The sequence below is a fragment of the Gopherus evgoodei genome, chromosome 1, assembly GCF_007399415.2.
Source record: "Gopherus evgoodei ecotype Sinaloan lineage chromosome 1, rGopEvg1_v1.p, whole genome shotgun sequence".
Lineage (NCBI taxonomy): Eukaryota > Metazoa > Chordata > Testudines > Testudinidae > Gopherus > Gopherus evgoodei.
The window spans coordinates 149192851-149218333 of NC_044322.1; the positions used below are offsets into that span (position 1 = coordinate 149192851).

Below are 25483 nucleotides of genomic sequence, written 5' to 3' on the forward strand. Positions count from 1 at the left end.
TTTAGGCAGACTTGATCAGGAGTGTGTAACAGTGAAAAAGTACATACTAATGGAAATCAAACTCTGCCTCTCCTTAATATCCCTTGAAATAGTTCCTTCTACCATATATTTTCTTTAAACAAAATGTAATGTGTTCAGAAACTCAGACTGGAATAGGCTGATGCTGGCTCAGTAACCACGGTTTCCTCCTCCTGTTTTCATAAAGTTAAATAAAAATAATAATCACTTTTTAGTGTCTATTTATGGTGCAAATAAAAGACAGCAACAGATGGGCTGGGTTAACACCTGCAATACACTGCAGGGCAAGCTTCTGTTACAAAACCTGTCTATAGTATATACTGTCAATCATGGGGAATAGTAGCAAATCATGTGATGCAAAGAAATATCTCCAGGGATTAGACTGAGTACCAAACTAATTTCAATTTGTTAATCAGTCATATCTGAACTCAGTGGTTTAAAAGCTAAAGCATTAGCTCTTTTACCTTACATGTTTTGGCTATTCCGTATCCTTCATTATGACCATCTGCTTGAGAGAGTAAGCCCATTACCTTACATCTTTAATTTAAGAGTATAAAGCAACTGTGATAAATTAGGGTTACTATTTTTGACTTGATTAATCACATCAATAATTGAACGGCAGTAGCTGGGATGTAGAAAATCTCATCTATTGAATTGCCTGTGTTTGGCCAACATGCGTTTTTTCTTTGCTCAAACCTCTTTTTATATCAGCAAGTTTACTGGTAAAAAGGCATCTGAAGAAAAAGAACTCAAAATAATGCTTTGAATGGTTACATCCCTTTTCTTTTGCTAATCAGAAAAAAGAAAATCTCTCTTCTTTTCTTTACTTCAACTACCAATATCTTTTCAGTCTCAAATCTTTCATTTATTTTTAATGACTGATGTTATGAAGATGGCTTTTGTCATTACACACACTGACCTTCCTCAGGGCTTGAGTTTCAAAAGCTAATATTTCATACATTACTTTGAAAATGCTTCTGCCTTTTGATGCCCTCTGAACTACCACCATCATACAACAAATGAACGAATGAAAGAGTGACTGAAAGCGAGTGCATTGGAGCCAGGTTCTCTACTGTAAAAAAACATATTTATAAAGAGAAGCTTCCTGGACACTTTCTCCAGAAAAGAAATCCTAAACCCTTAAAGATTTGCATCTCCATTAGCTCTTTTGTAACATCACCCTTTATTGTATGCTTCCTTGAAAGAAGAAGTTTCTTTTTCTCATGAAACCCAGAGACAGTTTTTACCCTTGGATTTTAGGTTTCAACTTTGCCCCCTCTTTGTCTAACAGAAGAAGCCTAAAATAACATATGCCCTCATCTGTAAAATTATTCTTAGTTTTGCACTGGAAAAAAGAGCCTCACAAATGCAGTGCATAATAATTATTATTTTGTTTAATAACTTCTCTTTTATGTCACATTGATAAGCCATACCCAGCTCTGTGAAAAGCCTGCATTTAGAGTTACTATTTAAGCACACTACTCTCTTTTTCTAGAACACAACTGTGATTATAAAACCTCATCATGTTCCTCAGATCCTAATCCTCCACAATCATTTCTGTACCAAGTAAATTAATCATTCTTAGAAAGTAATTCAACATTCAAAATATCATGAATCACATAAAAAATGAATGAAATAGCACCATCAGAAACAAATTATGCCCTTGTATTGAGAGAGGGGTAACCTTTCTGTCTCTCAGATTAATTGAAGGCACTTTCTTGTGTTTGGTTCCTACCTAATGTTTAGAGATTTTTTCCTAAGCTCACTCCATCTGAAGTTCATGTTATCCAGGCGTCTCTGCAACAATGCTGCATCGTCAGAGCCTTCCAAGGATCTCAGGATTTTCTGTCCATTTTCATCCAGGTTATGGAAGATGTCAGTATGAGCTTCAATCTCTGTCTGGAGGTCCTACAGGGGTAATACAGAAGAACATATGTATTTCTTATAAAATCATGAAGGCTAATTAGACTGATGGACCATAATGGCTATCACTTCCCAAAGAAGGGTAAAACATATCATAAGTAATACAGATTGTGATTGCTCCCCTGAATGGTAACTTTATATCTGGTAATATGCTATACACCCATTTGATCTTAGCAGGAAGAAAGCATGCATTAAACAATGAGGTTTTCCATACAAAACTCTAGGCTTTGACAGGGGACAAACAAACAAGGCTGATGTATATAAATGTGTCAATAAGAGGAAAAAACCCTCAGGATCACAGCTGGATCTGACCTTTACACGGTACGTCTTCCTGTGTAACATTGTCAACTTGAATCGGGGACTGCAACATTGGTCCTGCTGCATGACAATCCCAAGAAAACTAAGCTACTGCAATAGCAGAGCTTTAAAATACCAAGTTCATGTACATTCTGTTAACAGAATGCATTTCAGAGCACAGACTTCAACAGTCAATAGTAATAAACAGGAACTTTGTACTATATCAAAACATTGGTCGGGGCCATGGCTGTAGGAGGGACTGAGAATAGCAAGGACCCAGAATATGCAAGTGGAAGTTCATGTTGAACAGCCAGCTTTTCTTATCACTTCATAATTGCTGGCCAGCTACATTTCACATTCATTTCCCTCCCTTGTTTTTAGCAGGGCAGCTTCTGCCAAAATAACATTCTTTAGAGAGCTGCCTGGTACTAACATTCCTATCTGCCTACACACTGAATGGACTCTTTGTATATTATCTGCCTCACTCTCAGAGATTTGTATGCTTCAGATCCACAAGGTTACAGATTCATTTAGGAGCAGTGGCCATATCAAACTCTTTAACTTGAAAAAATATCTACAAATATACAATTGCTTTCAAAGTAAGGGAAAAGATGGGTGAGCTGGCCTAGCAAGTAATGCTCTGCATTGTCATGAGGGACACTTGGGTACGTAAGTTAGTTTTCTAGCTGTTGTCTCTCGATTCCTGGAAGGGAAGTGTTGTGGAGGCAGTGTGGAAGGAGAAGTGATCTGTGGTGTTTAGCAGTGTGGCCAAGAAGGAGTAATTAATTATCGCAGACGGGTTCCAATAGGAATTATGTCCAATCTTCCTCAACACAAAGGATGAAATCAAAGCAGGGAAATATGGACTTGAATAGAAAATGGAACAGTTTCTAATTGAGCTGGCTGTATTCTACATAAATAGTTCAGGGCATGCACACTAGCTGTGCTGAAGCATGCTAAGAAAACGTGCAAGGTTTGCCCAATGGCAACACTGGCACTGTTCTAAACTGCTTCATTTGAAATACCTGAGGGGTACCTATCTGCTGTTCCTTGCATAAGTACTACAGGCAGTGTATGATGGGAGATTTAAAAAAAAGGCCACAGGCGCATCATGAGACAATAGTGGAATAACATATTTAACTGTTTCAGTTAATCTGTGTCCACACTGGCATTAGAATGATTCTTGGCAAAACAATTCAGATTATACTGGTGCTACTCCTGTTGGAAACAAGTATAATTCAAACAGTACTTAGAATGCTTGTAAAATGTTTGGGACATTTTTTTGTGTGCACAAGCGGTATGTTAAGAGCGTGCTTGGGGGAATGTGGTTTTTAGCACAGTAAATTTCTCTAATGTTAACAAGGCCATAGAGACCGCAACATTCAGCCTCCAACAGAAATACAAAAAGCCCCTTTGGAAAAAACAAAATAAGGGAAGAATTAAGCATTACTGAACTGGAAGTCAGTAAGTATTATTTATGTGTGTTAGGTGATTTGTGGTGAGTATTTATATGTATATATATCTCCCTGCCTGAAAGAGTTTACAATCCAATTTCATAGAGTACAAGACCAGAAGGGACCACTGTGATCATCTAATTTGACATTTTGCACTACACAGGTCACAGCACTTTGAATTAATTCCAGTTTGAACTACAGCATATCTTTTAGAAAAACATCCAATCTTGATTTAAAGATTTCCTTTGAGGGAGACTCCACCACAACCCTTGGTAAATTGCTTTAATGATTAATTATCTTCATTGTTAAAAACTTGCTCCTTATTTCTAATCTGAATTTATCTAGCATCAAATTCCACTGGATCCTGTTATACCATAGTGTGCTAGTTTGAAGTCCTCTACCATATAAGTTCAGTTCCTCATGTAAACAAATACATACGGTGATCAACTCATCCCTTAACCTTTTAGATGCAATACAGCCAATGAGAGGAGGATAAAACAGGAGGTAAGAATGTGTGATGTTTCTAGAACTAGAGGTTATAATTCATTATGGCTGTGCAGAACAGAGATGATGAGGGACAAAGAAAAAAGAAAACAATAAAAATAAATTTGCCTCCATTTGATTGATGTGTCTTCCATCTTTCCCCTCTGACAGCCTTCCCATCCCAAGAGAAGCAGATTACATGAGAGGAAAGAACTCAATTCTTATATTTATCTTTTGAAATGGGAAAATATATCTTATCCTTCAACAAGGAGAGTGAAAGATCAATACAAGCAAAAATCTGTTCCTTGAGAAGAATACAAGGGAAGGATCCATTTCGCTTTGGAAACTACTCAGATACTTAGAAAATTACACTGGTGTGTCACATTATATCTAGACACATTGACGTCATACTGGGAGCAAACAGTATTTGTAGCATTTTGGGTTTTTCTAATATATTGAAGTGCACAAAGTAAGTACAGTGGATCAAATTCAGCCCTGCTGTAACTCCACTAAAGTAACTTGAGTTACAATGGGAAATAATTTTACTCAGTGCACTGTACTTTTTTAAAAAAAGAATAGGAGTATTTGTGGCACCTTAGAGAATAACAAATTTATTTGAGCTCAAATAAATTTGTTATTCTCTAAGATATCACAAGTACTCCTGTTTTTTGCTGATACAGACTAACACGGCTGCTACTCTGAAGCCTGTATTTTTTTAATTGTCTGAGGAATACATCTCCTTTAAAAAGAGGCGCATAGTAGACAAAAAGTACATTAAGTACAGTAATGCAATGAGTATTGATTGTTAACAACAGGTTGTATTACTTTACAGAACAAAGTGTGAGTTTGTCTTGCCACACCCAACATAGGACCCAATTCTGAACTCCCTACTTGGGGAAAAACTGCCACTGAAGTCAATGGCAGTTTTGCCTGTGTAAGGACTACATGATTCAGCCCACCTTTATGAAAATGTCCTAAAGAATTTAATAGATAACTAAAACTTGACTGAATGTAATGTTTTAGTATTCTATAGATTTGTAAGAGAATATATTTCTGTTACAGAATGATTAAAAGTCTGAAGCAAGGCTTTCATTTTCAATTTAATTCTATAGGATCTATGAATAATTTCTACAGAACACTATTAAATTTACATAGATGGTATTATCCATCTTAAATTATATAGAATCTTTTCATCAAGGATAAAATGACTAGCTTAAATTCCATCTTCTCTTCTGATGATATATGCTAAAATTCTGTTAAAACTTATAGACTTTAAGGTCAGAAAGGATCATCATGATCACATAGTCTCATCTCATGCACATTGTAGGCCACAGAACCTCACCCACCCAATCCTGTAATAGACCCCCTAGCCTCTGGCTGAGTTACTGAAGTCCTCAAATCATGATTTTAGGACTTCAAAATTACAAGGAATCCACCATTTACACTAGTTTAAGCCTGCAAGTGACCCATGCCCCATGCTGCAGAGGAAGGTGAAAAAAACCCAGGGTCTCTGCCAATCTGACCCAGGGAAAAATTCCTTCCCTTCTCCAAATCGACTGAAGTTAAGAACTCAGTAAGAAGTGTTATATCAGACACAGAAGTGAAGGGGACTTGTCTTGAGGAAAGGGATGAATTTTCAGAAGCATGGAAAAGACTGGTTAACATACAGTAACAAGTTTTGTAATGTGTGGTCCCTATATATTCCACTTTGGTGCACAGGAGCTACACGTGCCTGAGACCAGAAGACATTTTGTTAATGGTGTTTGTTGGTCTGTGCCTTTCTCCTTCTTGGTACTCTGAACCCAGGGTATTAGGGGCAGCATGCACTGATTGCCTCTCCAGTTATCTTGTACTCTAGTTATTGTACAAGGTAAGTAACCAGTCTTTCTTCTTCAAGTGATGGTTCCTATGTGTATTCCACTAGAGGTAACTCAGAGGTGGCATTCATTGAGGAGAAGAGCGCAAGAAACTCTGCTGCACCACTGACTGAAGGACTGCTCTGCTGCAGGACTGCTCTGCTGCAGAAACCTGTACCAAGACACAACCCTAATATCCCACAAATGTATGCACAGAGTACCACGTTGCCATTCTACTGCTGCTGGCACTAAGCCCCCTTCTAACCCTCCTCCTGCACCCCACATCCCCCTTAAGTGCGGGGCCCCCCAAAGCAGTTGCCCCAGTCCGTCCTATGGATGGGATGGCTCTGATTCAATATAAGCCCAAACACTGGTGGAGCCAGGCCCACATTCCTGAATATTGGTGGAGCATGGCCTCCACAGGCCCATATAACTCGCCACCTATGCTTGTGGGGCAGGGTTATGAGTCAAATCATACCTAAGCAGGATGTTCCCATAATCCACTAAGAGAGTCTTCTCTATTAAGTTCAGCAAAGGAGACTAATAGTTTGGGCAATTTCCTGAAGGGTTTCATCCTCTGTAGGTAGAAGGTCAAGGCTTGTTGGATATCCGGAAAGTGGAGCTTCTCTGGTGGCACAAGCTTCAGGTAGAAGACATGTAAGTGGATGACCTTGTTCAGATTGAGTTCTGAGATTACCTTCAGGTTGAATTTAGGATGTAACCTTCGAGAAATTTTATCCCTATGGAAGACTATATATGGAGCATCGGCCATAAGGACTCTCAAACTACCAGTCCCTACTTTTCTGGTTGATATGACTGCAACTTCCATAGACAGATGAATGGAAGAATATGAGACCAAAAGTTCAAATGGAGAATTTGTAAATGCAGATAAGACTTGATTGAGTTCTCATATCAGGGTTGGTTTCAGCACTGGAGGAATGGTTCTGACAAGGCCCTTCAAAAAGCAGATGGGTAAAGACGGTATAGTTATCCACCAGGGGGACGAAAGGTGCTAATAGTTGCCAAGTGCACTAGTTGCCAAGTGCGCTTGAGGGACAACCCCAATGTTTTCAGAGAGCGGAGATATAACAGTATAGTTGGTATCTCAGTATGTTTTGGAGGTAACTGGCAATGTTAATACCATTATGACATGCCAAGATAAAATCCAGACCAATGAGTAATTGTGTCACCCATGCCTTCTAATCTGGGGTGCCTTTTACAATGCTTTGCTGCTGTAGCCTCCAGCCTGGACTGCTCACAAACAGCCTTCAGCATGAAAGCCACACCTTGCCTTTTAACTGCCTTGGTTATATAGCAGCATGATCCCAGTACACTGCCAATTTCAGATTTACCCCCAGACATGTATGCTCTGTGCTGCCCAGCCCTCTCCTGGACAACAGAAGTTTATATAACATCTGTTATTTTTTTAATAGAAATCATATGCAGAGTACTTGCCACCCCAAATGGAGTTTCTCAAACACTTCAATTTGGGCACTCAATTAGATAAAACAAGTTTATTAACTACAAATAGATAGATTTTAAGTGACTACAAGTACTGAGACATAAAAGTCAGAAATGGTTACAAGACAATAAAGTTAAAACTCCACTGGTGTCTAACTTAACTAAATCAGATTCAAGCAAAGTTTCCCATCCTATGCTTTCAGCAGTCTTACTGACCAAAATCACTAGTTCAGGACCCCTTCTCCCAGAATTCAGTGAAGGCTTCCTCTGTTACGTCAGGCACCGAAAATCGCTAGGCAGGCAGAGAAGGAGGGGGAATTTTGAGGTATTTGCCCCTCCATTTTATAGTTTCAATTCCCCTTTTGAAAAACATTTCCAGTTGCATACTAGGAGACAAAAGATCTATATGGAAGGATTTCCCTGCAGCTTTTTTCTCTCTAGTTTGAGCTTCCTTTGTCTCCCCTTCCTGCTTGATGACTCTATTTACTGCTTAAATGTAAATTAAGCAGAGCACACAATCCTTTGATTGAGAAAGACCTGTTTGCCAACCTCAGTTTGGAACACGTGTTAATAATATCACACAGTGGAATCTTATAACTCCACATACAATGTTGTCACATATTTCATCAGGACGAAATTGACCAGCAAATTATCAGTTTTAAAATGATGCCTTACAAGACATACGTTGTACAAAGACTATTACAATAATCTGCAGGGTGTGGACACATATGGGTACATTTGTCACAACCATATAGCGACTCTCTTCAATTTTGCTGTATAGTATTTCATTGTAGATTCTTTCCTGCTACTGCTAATGATAGAGTCTACAGACACTGAGCATTATCTCTGTAAGTTCGTTGTCCATCAAAATACCAACATTATCAGATGAAAGAGGCTGTGTTGGAATGGAGACCTTGCCTCTGTTCCAGGTTAAGACATCTGATAGGAGCTGAATGCAGATGCACAGGCACTTGTTGACGATCTAGAGAATGCTTGTGAACCAGCCACATGGGAGCCATGAAAATCACCATCACTTTGTCTTGGTCTTCCTTAGGATTTGTGGTAAGAGAGGGATGGGCAGAAAAGTGTACATTAGTGTTTCTGACCATTGGACTAGAAATGAGTCCCCTCCAGAGTTGTGGATTTGAAGCAGTAGATCAGGCATTTCTTGTTCTCCTGAGATCTAAGGAGAACCTATGACAGGACATGTCCCCCCCCATTGTTGAAAGATGCTCTGTACCACCAAGTCCCATAGTTCCCACTCATGGTCTCTGGAGAAATATCTGCTGAATCTCTCTGCCAGAGTATTCCACACCCCTGCAAGGTGCACTCTCAGAGGGTGACCTAGTGGCAGCTGCACCAATTCCACAAATGTACAGCCTCTATGCATAAAAGGAAGGATAGTGCTCTTTCCTGCTTGTCAATAGAATTACCTGTTATCATGTGGTTCAACATGACTTGAATGGAAAATGGCAGGAACCATTTGCAAGCCTCAAGTACTTCATACAGTTCTAATATGTTTGTGTGTAATCTGGTATTATGCAAGGTCCAAGTACCTTATGCTATATGTTCCTTTAGATGGGCTCCCAAACCTATTGGAGAGGTTTCTGTAATCATTATATTTGTGGGTGAGGGTGAGAGGGAATGAACGAAGGAACCCCTATGCACATTATCTCTATGTTTTCCCACCAGGTCAAGACTCGGTGAGGGTGCAAGACCAGACTGAGCTTGCTTGAGGTAGACTGGCTGCATCCATCCATGTAGACACTGAACATGAAGACTTGCAATGGGCATCAGATATGCCCATGAGACCACATGGTCTAGGAGGATGAGACAGGACTTTAGTACTGTCTGGGGACTTACTTGGAACTGAGTGATGAAATTCAGCATAAGTTGGAGCCAATTTGAAAGTAAGTATGCTCTGGCTGGGACTGAATACAGGGTTGCTCCAATCAAATCTGTAGTCTGCATGGGAGCCAAAATAGAGTTTTCTGTGCTCATTTGGAGACCTAATGCTTGTAAGAGTAGGAGCAAAGAGAGAGTTGCAATTGAACTTCTTGATATGACTATCTTCTGAGCATCCAGTTGTCCAGGTAGGGGAAAACTGATGAACTGTCAAGAAACAGATGCGCTGCCAGTACTGATAATACGTTCATGAATACTTTTGGTGCTGTTGAGAGGTCAAAGAGCAGCACTCTGTATTAATAATGGTGTAGGTGGTAAATGGTAAAATGCAGAAACCTCTTATTTGTAGGCAGCATGTGCATGTGGAAATAAGCATCCTTCAGATTGAGAGCTATAAACCAGTCGCCTTGGCCTAGTGAGGGGATTATAGAGGCCAAGGTGGTAACTCTGAACCTCAGGCAGTGGATGAAGACATTCAGCTGTTTGAGATTTAGTATGGGCCTCCAGCCTTTTTTCTTCTTGGGGATGAGGAAATATCTTGAATAAAAACCTTTTCCTCTTGGGCTGGGGTGATACCAGCTCAAAATCTCTCAGTAGGAGCTGGAAGTCTACTTCCTGCCTGAGTATTCTCTCATGAGAGAGGTCCCTTAGGAGGGTCAAGGAAGGGGGTTTGGGAGGAGGGACTGACATGAACTCTATTGTATATCCAATGGTGATTACTTCCAGAACCCATCTGTCTGATGTTATAGGGCACCATGCCAAGGAAAAGTGAGCTATATGACCACCAAGAGGGGTAGATAATTCTAAACCAGGTAGATTTGCTGGGAGGACTGGTTTGTGGCTCTCAGAGGTCCCACCAAGAGAGCTGCTTGGTGGGAGGCTGGGGCTGGGAGGAGAATAAAGGAGGAACTTTCTGTTTTCTGTGCTGTAGTTTCTGACGTTTTCGGGGGAGGGCCATAAGGCCCCTGGTGGTAGAAGATTGATGAGTGGAGCACTGCCAATGGTAAGATTGAGACTTAGGATATTTTCTTCATGGTTCCGCAGTATAAATTCACGGAGAGTGGAGAGTTGCTCTCAAGTCCTTGAGGCTATGTAATGATTTGTCCATTTTCTTGCTGAATAGCTTATTTCCCTCAAAGGACGGATCCTCCATGGTTGATTGGATATACTTGGGAAATCTGGAGGATTGGAGCCACAAAGCCCATTTCATGATTATAGATGTTGCCACTGAGAGGGAGGCTGTATTCGCTGCATATATTGAGCCTGGAGGGCAGAGCTGGGTAGCAATTTACCTTTTTCAATGAATGCTTGGAACTGCAGTTCTTGAGGCAGCTTTTTGACAAATTCAGAGAACTTATTATAATGAATAAAATCACACTTTGCCACTAAAGCCTGTTAGTTTGCTATACTGAACTGTAAAACTAATGGAAGTGAAGTTCTTTCTGCCAAAGAGTTCTAGGAGTTTGGTCTCCTTATCTGTGGATGTAAAACTGGGATGGTTTTGCTTGTTCCTTTCAGTGACAGCCTGCACCAACAAAGAGTTTGGAGTGGAGTGTGAGAATGATGATTTAGCCCCTGTAGATGGTACAAATATTCCTTTTCCATTATTTTCAGAGTAGGAACACAGGTGGCCAGAGTATGTCAGTCCACCTTGGTTGGTTCTAAGATGGAGTCATTGACTGGCAATGTCGTCTTACTAGGGACGTGTGCTCTGGAGCATGTCTAGTAACTTGTGAGGGATATCCTGTACATATTCCAGGTGGATCTGGTGCATATCTGTGATTCTCCTTAGGAAGTCTGGAATAGTCTACATTTGTCCACTGGTGATGGTAAGGGTGGTGTGGCCAACTCATCTGGTGAAGACAATTATAACCCCCCATGGTTTTTGATCTGATTGGTCAGGTTGATCCTCTTCCTCAGAGTATTCCTGGATGGACTGAGGTTCTTCCCTACATGGGGATATCTGCTGAGGCTCCAGTTCTGTTAGCCTGTAATTGAGAAGTTTTATGGATGGATTCTAGGGAGTCCAAAAGACCAATGAGAGGGATCATAGGAGTAATGGGGTGGTCCCCAGTGAGAAGGGTACCACTAGTCCTGAGCCAGGCAGTCTCTGCTGTGGGTGTGGGAGGGTGCCCATGATCTTAGAGCCTCTACTGCAATGGTTCTCAACCCATTAATCGTTGTGGGTCACATATGCAGCCCTCTGTGTATTATGTGGGCAGCAGCCACACAATATATGTATGGCCCTGAGATATTACATGAGCCACAGCTGTGTGCTGATTAGGTTGTGGGTTGAGAACCACTGCTCTATTGTGTCTGATCTCTTGATTTGATAAGGCCAGTGAAGCTCTCCCACTACTCTCAGATTCATCAGAGGAGTATGAGGCCTCTGTATCATTGGGTAGAGCTATTGGCAGAAGTAGTCTTACTATGCCTCAGCTGGTAGGCAGTACAGGTAACTGTTGAACAGATGGCAGTGGGACTAAATCCAACAGCACGGATGATTTGGTGTCTGCATAGAGAGAAATGTCCTCCAGAATAGTATACCTGACCTCCATATTTGGGCTTCCTGTCTCTTGATGGTCTAGGGCAGATGGTGGTTTTTGGTCCTTGCTCCTTTGCCTCACCAGTGCAGAGGATGGTCCCAACATTTCTCCAGACAAGGGTCCTGGGGCATTCTTGGCTCTCAGTGCCAAGGAACTGGTACTCTGTTCCTTCTTATCTCCTGACAGACCCATACCAGGACATGGAGTCTTGCACAACTTAGAATGGGTCAGGGAAGAAGTCCTCTTCTTAGACAAGGACTTATGGGGGATTTCTCACATTTGTTCCTGTGAGGATGTTTTCTCTTACACTCCTCACGTCTGCCTTGTTCACTGCTAGAATCTTTAACTCTGCCTCCAGCAGTTCGGGAGCTGGAGACAACTATAATCGAAGTATGCTTTCTCAGTGCCTCTGCCCAATGTACAGGGGTGGTCTTATGGCCAGCATTGGATGGTGGCCTCACTGAATGATTCGTCAGGAATGTTCAGAATCTGAACTCAGGGATTGACAGGTTTGGTTGGGGAAGGACTGAGGGACAAGAAATTTCCTGATGCAATAAAAACAAATGCTGACCAGGAAGGAGTGGGACCAGACTATGCAGATCTGCAATCTTGGGGTCTTGGGCATGCTAGGTCAAGGGTGTAGAGGAGTAAGAGTATGCCAGGCCCTAAAAGCTCACTAAAACTAATCCTAACACTAAAATCAAAGTTTTATCAGAACAGGAGAACTGTTTACAATCATTTACACTAATAAAACAAAGAATGCTAGCTAAAGCTGTGGACAACTGAAGAAGTGCCATCTCAGGCCATGGTGGTAGAAAGGAACTGGTATGGCAGTCAGTCTGCACCACCCATTATGCCCTTGGTTCAGAGCACAAGGAAGAGAAGGGGGCAGGCACAGACATCGCTAATGAAAAATCATCCAGTGTCAGGCACAAATACACCTTGAGTAGAATACACATAGGAAACAACACTGGAAGAAGTTTGCGAGATGATATGCCCAGTGTTACCTTGCAGATCGAGGATGGGGTATGTCTTTAACCTCTTCTGACCCAGCTATGTCAAACTACCTTTGCCACCTGCAGTTGCTGAAATCCTCCTGGCATTCCTAACAATGACAAACTTCCCTATTGCCACAACCTCACACCCCCAAATGTACAGAAATCTGCCTAAGGCCCCATGTGTTTTTCATTGCACAAAGCCCTTAAAACACAGCTATGGCCCTGGTTTTGAAAACTAGAAGAATATATAATATAGCTCTTGGGATCGTCCATGTCACACAGACTCTTCCACTAGGGATTCATCATGGTTCAGAATAGTTGATCAGAAATAAGTAATTAATTGATGTCAAGCCTCATCTTATCCCATAAGCAATATATAAAAAGACATGACATATGACAAAATGCCATAATTATTTTTTAGACAATACATCAGAGAGAGAGATCAGTCATGTATCTGACTTCCCCGGCTCATTTTTCTTTAATTACAAAAGGTTGGAAATGGAAAAAAAAATCCTACAAAGAAGTAATTAGTTAGAATAATTGGACCACATCTGAGTTAGACTAGAACACACAAATTAATTCTGTCCAGCTGACAAAATATTTACTTCCGATGCAAATAAGGGAGACACAGAATTAACTAAGTAATACTTTTAAGAAATTAAAAAACTTAATTCCCCCATCTATAGACCAAATTCTATCATTGAACTTGTACTTTTAGCTCCCACTGATAATAATAAAGTAACACTAAGAACTTTAAATTTCCATAACCTTAACTTATCCACTGAAGTCAATGTGATTAATTAAATAGGATTTCAATAAGAAAAAGACAATGCTACCTGAATAAATGAGCCCCACCTGAGGGCAGAATTTATCCCCAAGGCATTGAGACTTGTAATAAATAAATAAATAAATAAATAAACAACCTACTTACAAAAGAGGCTATCAAGTTTTATTGAGTGATGTGATAAATATTGACTGAGGTGAAGGCAAGCTTTACATTTACCTTGAAGTTAATAACTGTTGATGCTCACCAAAACAAAGTCAGGATGTTTATTGTTACACGTCTTCATAAGAATGGTTGGGCCATTCTAGCCCAGGATCCTGTCTTCCAAAAAGTGGCCAATGCCAGGTGCTTCAAAAGGAATGAACAGAACAGGCAGTCCTTTGAGTGATCCGTCCCCTGCTGTCTGCTCCCAGCTTCTAGCTGTCAGAGGCTAGAAACACCTACAGCATGGGATTGCATCCCTGACCAGCTTGGCTAGTAGCCATTGATGGAGCTATCTTCCATGAACTTATCTAGTTCTTTTTTGAATCTCATTACAGTTTTTGCTTTCATCCAAAATATCTAGAAATCTTTCCAAAATATAATGTTTTTTCCCTACTTGTCTATAATCCTAGAAGGAGAGAGGACCAGAAAAACTGTCATAAAATGATGTAGATAAAAATTAATTGGCCAAAGAGTGTTCTAGATCCATATAATAAACTTCCCATCAGTGCAAATAATTGAAATATCTGGCCTCTTCATTTTTAATCACCTGCAAACATTTTATTTTTACAAAACATCTAAAGGCTAAATAGTTTAATATTTATAAATATTCATTTAATAATAATTTATTCTAATAAACATATTACAGTGGGTCTATACAAGGCACAAATTATGTAATTCCTTTATGCCTCCACTCCTTCCTTGTCACTGCCCTAGGTACTTGTATTTCTCTCTTGCGTGCACTTCTTTTTTCTCACACTCCTCCTCTTACCTGAGAGGTTATTAGCAAGTGCAAATGAGCAGCAATGGGACTTAAGTGAACCTGTTGCCACTGATCCCACTTCTCTCAGCTACCTAAGATTACAAAATCTCCAGAAAGCCAGAGTAATATTGTGGGCAAGCAGGAGGAACAGTGAGGCAAGGGACAGCAAGGGATGAGGAGGGAGGAGTAGGAATGCATGAAGAGAAAAGGTACAGGGAAGGGAGAGGAAGGAGGCAAACTGCAAATAATAAAACTTGATTTTTTTAGTGTCTATGTGTCCAAATATTTACAATTGGAATTACAATAACTAGTTATAAGAAATTATCTCTGATCATTTTAGTATTTTATGTTATATTTTAAGTTAATTAATTGTTTATTTTTTCAACCACCAAAAAAAAAAAAAAATTACCTGCACTCCTTGCTGAGTGTGTGTTCATCAAAACACCAGAGTTGACATACAAGACACTGGTGTGCAAATATTGGATGTTGAAATTGAGTAATTGATGAATACTACTTTTACTGATCTCAACAACAGCAAACGAGGAGGAACATATGTGCATATGAATTCTGGTTGATGAACATCATAAGAACATAAGAACAGCCATATTGGGTCAGACCAGTGGTTCATCTAACCCAGTGGCCAATACCAGGTGCTTCAGAGGGGATGAACAGAACAGATACTCACTTCAAATGCTCAAAGAAGGTAAACAACAGACTTTTCAAATGACTTTTCAAAAAATTATGAGCTACGATTTTTTCACAATGAATATAACATTTAAGGGCCTGCATGGAGAGAGTTTTTCTCCATAAATGGCCCTGAACAAAGGTCACCCATTAGGTGTCTGCTTGTGCTCCCTGAGCCCAAAGAGGTGGATGGAGGCAGCATTATTGCTGCCTGAAGTATTAAATGTCCCATGGGTTTGTCTGGGATGGGCATAAAGAGGTATTTGTCCTGCCCCCATAACAACTTGCTATAGAGTAGATGTAGTGAATTATTTTTTTTCAAGGTCCAAATTTTTTGGTCAAGGTATATTTAAGGTTCAGACTCCAGAGAAAATAATAATGATAATAATAAGTAAATAAAAATATTTTAGGGTCAGTTCAAAAGCATTTGGTGGTCTGGATTTGGCCCGTGGTCCATCTATTGACTCCTCCTCCTATAGAGCTTCACTGGGCAGTCAGGGGACATATGGTATACTAGCTCAGTAGCTGTATGACCTGCTTCTGTGGCTGTGTTGAGGAGGTTAGTGAAACTAAAATTAAAAGGTACAGTACCAAAAGTAAAATCCCTGCAAGCTGCATGGAAACTTTTTAAAGACGCCTTAATAGAGGCTCAACTTAAATGTATACCTCAATTTAAAAAACATAGTAAGAGAACCAAAAAAGAGCCACCATGGTTAAACAATAAAGTAAAAGAAGCAGTGAGAGCAAAAAGGCATCCTTTAAAAAATGGAAGATAAATCCTACTGAGGAAAATAGAAAAGAGCATACACGCTGGCAAATGAAGTGTAAAAATATAATTAGAAAGACCAAAAAAGAATTTGAAGAATGGCTAGTCAAAAACTCCAAAAGCAATAGCAATTTTTTTTTAAATATATCAGAAGCAGAAAGCCTGCTAAACAACCAGTGGGGCCACTGGATGATTGAGATGGTAAAGGAGCACTAAAAGACAATAAGGCCATTGCAGAGAAACTAAATAAATTCTTTGCATGGGTATTCAGTGCTGAGGATGTGAGGGAGATTCTCAAACCTGAGCCATTCTTTTTGGGTGACAGATCTGAGGAACTGTCCTAAATTGAGGTGTCATTAGAGGAGGTTTTGGAACAAATTGATAAACAGTAATAAGTCTCCAGGACTTTATGGTATTCACCCAAGAGTTCTCAAAGAACTCAAATGTGAAATTGTAGGACTACTAACTGTCATCTGTAATCTATAATTTAAATCAGCTTCTGTACCAAATGACTGGAGGATAGCTAATGTAACATCAATTTTTAAAAAGGACTCCAGGGGTGACCCTGGCAGCTACAGGCCAGTAAGTCTCACTTCAGTACCGGGCAAATTGGTTGAAACTATCGTTAAGAACAAAATTGTCAGACACATAGATAAACATAATTTGTTGGGAAATAGTCAACATGGTTTTTGTAAAGGGAAATCATGCCTCACCAATCTATTAGAATTCTTTGACGGGTCAACAAGCACGCGGACAAAGGAGATCCAGTGGATACAGTGACAAGGTCCCTCACCATAAGCAAAATAAGCAGTCATGGGATAAGAAAAGGTTCTCTCATGGATTGGTGTCCGGTTAAAAGATAGGAAACAAAGGGTAGGAATAAATGGTCAATTTTCAGAATGGAGAGAGGTAAATAGTGGTGTCCCCCCGAGATCTGTACTGGGCCCAGTCTTATTTAACATATTCATAAACAATTTGGAAAAAGGGGTAAACAGTGAGGTGGCAAAATTTGCAGATTATACAAAACTACTCAAGATAGTTAAGTCCCAGGCAAATTGCAAAGAGCTACAAAAAGATCTCTCAAAACTGGGTGACTGGGCAACAAAATGGCAAATAAAATTTAATGTTGATAAATGCAAAGTAATGCACATTGGAAAACATATGCCTAACTATACGTATACAATGATGGGATCTAAATTAGCTGTTACCACTCAAGAAAGAGATCTTGGAATCATTGTGGATAGTTCTCTGAAACCATCTATTCAATGTGCAGCATTAGTCAAAAAGGCAAACAGAATGTTGGGAATCATCAAGAAAGCGATAGATAATAAGACAGAAATATATTGCCTCTATATAAATCCATGATACGCCTATACCTTGAATACTGCATGCAGATGTGGTTGCCCCATCCAAAAAAAGATATATTGGAACTGGAAAAGGTTCAGAAAAGGGCAACAAAAATGATTAGAGGCATAGAACTGCTTCCATATGAGAAGAGATTAATAAGAGTGGGACTTTTCAGCTTGAAAAAGAGGTGACAAAGGGGGGATATGATAGAGGTCTATAAAATCATGAGTGGTTTAGAGAAAATAAATAAGGAAATGTTATTTTCTCCTTCTCATAATACAAGAACAAGGGGCCACCAAATGAAATTAATAGGTAGCAGGTTTAAAACAAACACAAGAAAGTATTTTTTTCACGCAACGCACTGTCACCCTCTGGAACGTCTTGCCAGAAGGTGTTGTGAAGGCCTATACTATAACAGGGTTCAAAAGGGAGCTAGATAGATTCATGGAGGATAGGTCCATCAATAGCTATTAGCCAGGATGAGCAGGAATGGTGTCTCTAGCCTCTGTTTGCCAGAAGCTGGGACTGGGTGACAGGGGATGGATTGCTTGATGATAACCTGTCTGTTCATTCCCTTTGGGGCACCTGCCATTGGCCACTGTCAGAGGACAGGATACTGGTCTTGATGGACCTTTGGTCTGATTCAGTATGGCTGTTCTTACATTCACTCCCTTCAATGGATTTAGAAGCATTTTGCATCCTCCTGGCCTCCACAGGCATGTCGCCTTCAGCCATTGCCATTTGTGGGACCACTCTCCATTCTGTGCAGCATGGTAGGCTCTTCAGAGCACTGATGTCAATGGAACTACTCCTGTACTTTAAGTTAGTCACATGCTTTTAAACCTTGTTGAAATGGCCTTGATTCTGCAGCTCTGTGCTGATGGACTCCCCTGACCTGCACAGATATCCACTGAAGTCACTGAGACTCCATGCCTACATGGAACTCCTTCCAGAATCAGGATCCACCAGCCTGTTCCTACAAACATGAACTACCTGTTGTACTGGGATTACTTACAGTAGCAAACTGTACTACCCTAAGTAGTCTAATTCCTGTTGATTGGGATTACTTACAGTAGCAAACTCTGCACTGGAGAGTAACTGCTTGCAAGGTCTGATCACAGGATTGCCAAATGTCCAGTTTCAAGTGGAGCACCTGGTCAAAAAGGGACTCTGGTGGCTCTGGTCAGCATTGCTGACCAACCTATTAAAAGTCTGGTGCATCGGGGCTCAGACAGTCTTCCTGCTTGCCCATTCTGGAAGCAGCCATCATGTCCGTGTGGCTCCTAGGAACCACAGCCAGTGGGAGCTGTGGGAGCAGTGCCTGCAGGCATGGAGCTGCTGGGCTGGACAGGATGGCCACTTCCAGGATCCACATGGAGCCAGGACAGGCAGGGAGCTGGCTTTAGCCCTGCTGTGCCACTGCCTGGGAGCCACCTGAGATAAGTACCACCTGGCTGGACCCCACACCCAAACCACCTCCTGCACCCCTAACCCCGGCCCCAGATTGGAACCCGCTCCTGCACCCTAACTCCCTCCCAGTGCCTGCATCCCCTCTCACACCCTAACCCCCTGCCCCAGCCTTTAGCCGCCTCCTGCACCCCAATCCCCTCATCTCCTGCCCCAACCCAGAGCTCACACCCCCAGCCAGAGCATGCACCTCCTCCTGCACCCCTTCTCCTTGCCCCAGCCCTGAGCCTGCTCCCCGATTCTGAACCCCTTGACTCCAGCCCAGAGCTCCCTCCTGCACACTTAACCCTCATCCCCAGCCCCACTCCAGGGCCCGCACCCCTAGCCAGAACCTTCAGCCCTGAGCCCCCTCCTGCATTCAAACTCTAAATTAGATGTTTAGAGGTATAGAACAGCTTCCATATGAGAAGAGATTAATAAGAATGGAACTTTTCAACTTGGAAAAGAGATGATTAAGAGGGGTTTTGATAGAAGTGTATAAAATCATGACTGGTATGGAGAAAGTAAATAAGGAGGTGTTATTTACTCTTTCTTATAACACGAGAATTTGGGATTACCAAATGAAATTAATAAGCAGCAGGTTTAAAACAAACAAAAGGAATATTTTTCACACAATGCACGATTAGTCTGCATTGCCAGAGGATGTTGTGAAGGCTAAGACTATAACAGGGTTCAAAAAAGAACTAAATAGTTCTTGGAGGTCCATCGATGACTATTAGCCAGGATGGGCAGGAATGGAGTTCCTAGCCTCTGTTTGCCAGAGGCTGGGAATGGGTGACAGGGAATGGATCACTTGATGATTATCTTTTCTCTTCATTCCCTTTGGGGCACCTTGCACTGGCTACTATCGAAGACAGGACACTGGGCTAGATGGACATTTGGTCTGACCAAGTATGGCTCCCCTTATTTTATCACAGTGACTTTCACACCACAGTGGTTACACTTAAAAATTACTTCTCTTTTGAGAGAGATCTCTGGGGCCAGTAGTATTTCTCATTTTAAGTATAGGGACTCCCTTTCAGCAAAGTAGAATCTTTCAATACAAAATGAACTTTTTAAATGCAACCACTGTAGGTGTGTTTTTGTATGGTATGATGTTTGTATAGTATAAGGTTGTATGGTATAATGTCTGTATTGCTTTAATTGTAAAATCTAAATATGGTTCTTAGGAGAAAGGAACACAGAGCTAGAAATCAGAAGCATGTTTTAAACTCACTGAAGAAGTGCTAATGCCATAATCTAGGCAAGAGTGCCTAAGAAACACAAAGCATTGAGCCAACATGATTTTTGGTTATTGTATGGAGCATCTAGCCTGAGGCAACCAAACACTGTTCCCATGGGAACAGTTTAGCTTCTAAATCATTTGCTCTTCTTTCAGTCCATCAGTGGAACTTTTATTGGGTGTTATCATGGGAGCATTTACCGAGAAATTTCCATAATGATAAAATCTTTTCAAATGCGATTTAAAATGTAATTAAAGGGCAGATTTTATGCATTAAAGACATTGTTGGGAAATGGCCATACATCATCATGTCACAAAGTCTCCTTTTCAACAACCCAATGGCATGACCCCAATTCCAGTCTGATATGATTACATCTCTGAGTTTCATGATAATGAGTTGATTAAAAAGAGAGATAGAAAGGTCACTCTCTATTGGGGAGATATGGCTATGAATATCGTTAAGATATTTCTATGATCCCTGCACAATTTTCAAGATAACAAACGATAAGAGATACTTCTCCAGCAGCACAGCAAATGTTGACAAGTGATAGCTAAAGAGATCACCTTGCCCTGCAAAAAACATCTCAGTAAATCCCAGAAACTGCGCTTGTGGTTTGAAATGCAATTGCTGAGAAACTGGGAATTGCACAGTACAAGTTTTAAAAGAAAGACAGGACTAACATTCATTTTTGGAAGCTTTTCTGATACAAGAGAAGATAGAATCTCTTTCTTTAGCAAATTGGACCCTGTCTTCAGAAAAATATTATCTGCTGATTTGTAAAAAGACAGAACAGCTGTAAACGTAGGTTCCTTACCATGTGAACTTTCACTCGTGTGATTCATCTTTAGAGACAGTGGGTAGGATTTTTCAAAAGCATGTAAGTGATTTAGGAGCACAAGTCCCACTAAAAGTCACATTATGCTTGGTGCTTTAGTAAAGCCTATTTCCCCATCTCCAGGAGTTCATTCTCTCCTGCAGCTGTGAATGGCACCCACTTGAAGGATTAAAGATTTTTTTTAAACATCCAACATTAAAAGGAATGGCAGAGAATTTCCTACTATGACTTAGGATGAGTCATCTGCATTTTTAATATACACCTGTAAGCATAAAAATAGTAGAGCATAAATCATTTTTAAAAATTAATGTTTAAATGGAAAAAATTCTCACCTCCTGACCCCCATATAAATAGGAATCTAGGAAGATATCAAATTGCATCAGTTAATAAACAGGACAGATTTTAGCCTAGCAAAAATATTGTAATGAGTTAATGCTTCGGTTAACTGTGTGTAACAAACATACAGGAAAACGAAACACCATTAGTTCTGTTACTAGTTTGTGAACACTTCTGCAGTGGGAGGCTATAGCATGGATTCTCAGCTGCAGTTTTTAATTTTCCTCTGACGAGTAAGTACAGGCCACTGCTGGAGTTCACTAGCCACAGGGCTAATCAGCTGAACCAATCAGGTGACTTCTGTTTTCCTAAATACCCTTCGTAATATTTATGTCACTGTAAGAACATACACACAGTAATCACTGGATATTCAGGAAAACCTATGTGCTTAAAAACACCCTGCAATGCTCAGGCATGGTACAGTACTGGATAGAGCACTAGGACTCAGGAGACTTGAGTTCTATTGATGACTCTACCAGAGGCCTGTTGGGTGACCTTGGGCAGTCACTTCACTAACCTGTGCTTCAGTTTCCCCATCTGTTAAATGGAGACACTGATACTGACTTCCTTTATCAAAAGTGCTTTGAGATCTACTCGACGAAAAGTACTATACAGGAAGTGGGTATTATTATTATAAACACTGGAATGCACTTGATCAAGCTTATTAACTCCCCAAATCACTTCAATAAATTCAATTAAACTAATTTAAGACAGAGGGAGTGGTTGGCAAGGCATTCACTGGAATTCAGTTACCCCTCAGGTCACTAATAGCCCAAATTCATTAGCCTTCAGGGTGCACTGTAAGGCCCACATTTTCTCCTTTGCTCATGAGGTAATTAGTGTGGTGATGTGGAGCTTTAGAGATGGCATATGGCTTAATTTAATTCTATTATATTTTATCCCCTGGGTTATTCCATTTTATCTGAAGAAAATGATGACTTTGTTAGACTATCATTAACATATTAGCAAGGGAGCACTGAATAGGTAACTTTATCTTAGTTTAATAAAAAACCAATAAATAAAATTCAATAAATAAATAAAATCATATAAAAATCCACAACACAGTTGTAACAATGAAGATCTACTTATTCATTTAGAGTTTGATCCAAAGGGAGCCTTGCCATTGACCTCTGTGGGGTAGGGTCAGATCTTTAGTAGTCTATTTAATAAGACACAATTATAACAGTATTAATATTTTGTTGGGGAAATGTTTGTTTTACTATGTGTCTATCTAAATGTACACCTTGATCAAAAACAGACATAATGGTAGGTTGAGCCCACTGCAAGGCACAGGAACTCCTAGGGATCAAACGTATCCTTGAGCACTTCATATTTACAGAATACTCATCCCTCAGCATTGAGATGTTTTTACTTTGTGATGTGACTGAGTCAAATATTTGCCAACAGTAACTTTTGGTTTATGGCCTGCAGTGTAGCAGTGATGGATAATTGACAGAGTTCTTTTTTCAAAAATGTAATCAGTGGGAGCTGCAGTGCTTAGCACCTCAGAAAGTCAGGCCACTTCTAGTCAAGTGCCTAAATATTTGGAAGAAAAAAATTACACACACACACACACACACACACACACACACACCCCTTTCTGAAACTATTAGAGCACTATAGGTTAATGTAGGTTTCAGATGACAGACTACTTACTGTACAGATGCAGTACTTGTTTGCTCCAGTCCCAATCATTCCAATAAAGTCTAGTTCCATCTTATCTCTATCTTCTGTCAGTATACTAACCCCCTCAACCTCTTGGCACATTTTTCAAAAAATAATTATGTTGCTACTTCCAGTACTTCTAATTCCTTTCCCTACTCTTGCCAGAGATGAAAAAGTAGCAGCTCAAAGGCAGCATCATTCTCAGTAGGAACATTTGCTTCCACTCAGTTACTCAGCCAAGGTCTCACTGCCTGTTTTCATTTCCATGCAAAGTCCTGCAGGATAATTTAGAGAGTAACTGCCTCTATTAGTTCCACTCACATCCCACTGCTTCCAATTAGTACTGATTTTCTCTTACAAGAAGCCGCCAGAAAGGCTGAACTGCACAACTTCCTGAAAGCCGGGGGAGGAAAATTTGGAAAAAAAGAATGGGAAAGTTTCCTCTTTCTGTCTTTATGAGCTATAAAATACATCTGAGGTTTATTTATTACAAATCATTGCTCTTAAGGAGGACAGTGATTTTTATGCTTGGATGGATATGTTTGTGTTGTGGGGTTAGTTTGAAGTTTGTACTCACCAAAGATGCTAAAATAAAATTGCTCATATTTTATCACATTAGTATTTCAACCCATCTCTTCTTACACTTATCAAATAAACAAAATGATGGGCAATCCCCTTCCAGATTAAAAAGGAAATTTTACATGTTAAAACCACAAAATTAAAGCATATACTTTTTTTACAGTAGAAAAGCATTCCTCTTATTTTCTCCACAGATCATTTTAGTTCTTTCTGCCACAAATTTCTTCTGTAACCTTATTTTATAAATTCTGATGTGTCACTCTTTTGTTGGCACCATGTCTGATGCCTGGAGACAATCTGTACATCAGTTTCACAACACGATGTTCTATTAATTAAAACATGATAAACTGTTATTAAAACTCTAAAGAGAACAACATGAGAACAGAAATTAGATGCCTCATACATAATGCATTCAGAAATATTTATGTGTGGCTAGAAAAAAGCTTTTAAGGGTTCTAGAACGGTTTTTAAAAGTTTGCATTTTTTTTAAACATGATGGAATTTTCTACTAGCAGTGTCTTCTATTTCAACTATTATTGCTAATTGAAATTCAAAAGTTATGCTAAAGGTACATTTAAATACCTTTTTCAAGAGCAGATTAAATAAGTGGGAATGATATAGGGATGCGTGCTGCAAAATGCAAAGGAGAACATTTGAAGCAGGATGAAATTTTTCAAATGAAACTTTTTTAGCAGATTCGAGTGGACCAAAACATTTTACAAACTTGTGTTGAATTTGCCAAAACATTTTGTCAGACCAAAACAAACAATCAAACAAAAAAAAAATCAAAATGAAACATTGTGATATTTCAATTCATAATGATTTTTTGTTTAGAATTTTATTGCTATTTTATTTTATTTTAAAAAAACCCTTGAAAATGAAATTAAACATTTCACTTTAGGTTGAAATAAATGTTTCATTTTTGACAAACAAAATATTCATTTGGCCCAAAATAATTTTTTTTTTGGTTTGCCAAAATATTCTAAAATATTTTGTTTAGGGTTGACCAGAAAAAACGTATTTGTTTTATGGTGCTAGCAAACACAACATTCAGTTATATGCCCAGCTCTAGGCACACTTAACCTATGTTTTTGTAAATGGCCATACACTATGTATGGGTCCAATGTTCTCCTAAGCAAACTGATTCTCTGGAAAACCCAGACATAGAAATGGAAACTGTGAAAACCAGATTCACTGATGTTCTTTCTTAACCCCAAACGTGTATATGCCTTTAGGTCCCCACAAATTCAGAGGACCCAACAGAAAAGTCTGCATGCCTCTTGCTTCTGTTTTGTTACACAACTTCCAATTCCTCTGCTGCTTCCCTCTCTTAGATAGCACACTTCCTAAAAGAGCTATGGGTCTCACTGAACCAGGGTCTCACTGATCTGTAGCTGCCCTAGGAGTCTCTAGTGGATATGCTACAGTGTGGAAAGCAGAACCTCCATAAGCTAGTGAAGATTCTCCATCAGTAACTTTCACTGCCATTTCACATGTGCTAGGGGGGAAGAGATTAGGGCAGAGACCTGAAACGAGTCCTGCATCTTTTCTCTCCAAATTCTCAAATGCTTATTCACACCAACACATGCCTACCCTCAGTGAAAACTGGTGTACACGATATATGAATTTGGTCATTTGAATGTGTAATCAATGCACTGATTCAGCAAAACAGTCAAGAGATGCTCAATGCTGTCATTTCAATATTTCAAAAATGTAACTTAGAATCCAGCATATTGCAAATAGTAGTGACACATCACTAGAGAATCTTAAAACTCAATTTTAGCAACACTAGATAATAGAATAGTGACTTTTAACAAAGTGATAACAATAGCTGAAATCCAATCCAAAACGAGAGAGGATTGTAAATGGAAAAAAATAAATGAGGGAGAAAA

At 39.8% G+C, this 25483-nt stretch overlaps 1 protein-coding gene across 11 annotated transcripts in view; it reads right to left on the minus strand.

The window, feature by feature from the left end:
- The window catches only part of DMD (dystrophin), a 1715077-nt gene that overhangs the window by 305479 nt on the left and 1384115 nt on the right, over positions 1-25483 (minus strand). For all 11 annotated transcript variants that reach the window (XM_030575515.1, XM_030575505.1, XM_030575489.1 and 8 more), the window contains one exon: positions 1754-1926. In XM_030575515.1, the coding sequence (XP_030431375.1) occupies positions 1754-1926 (173 nt within the window). The remainder of the gene's footprint in view (positions 1-1753; positions 1927-25483) is intronic.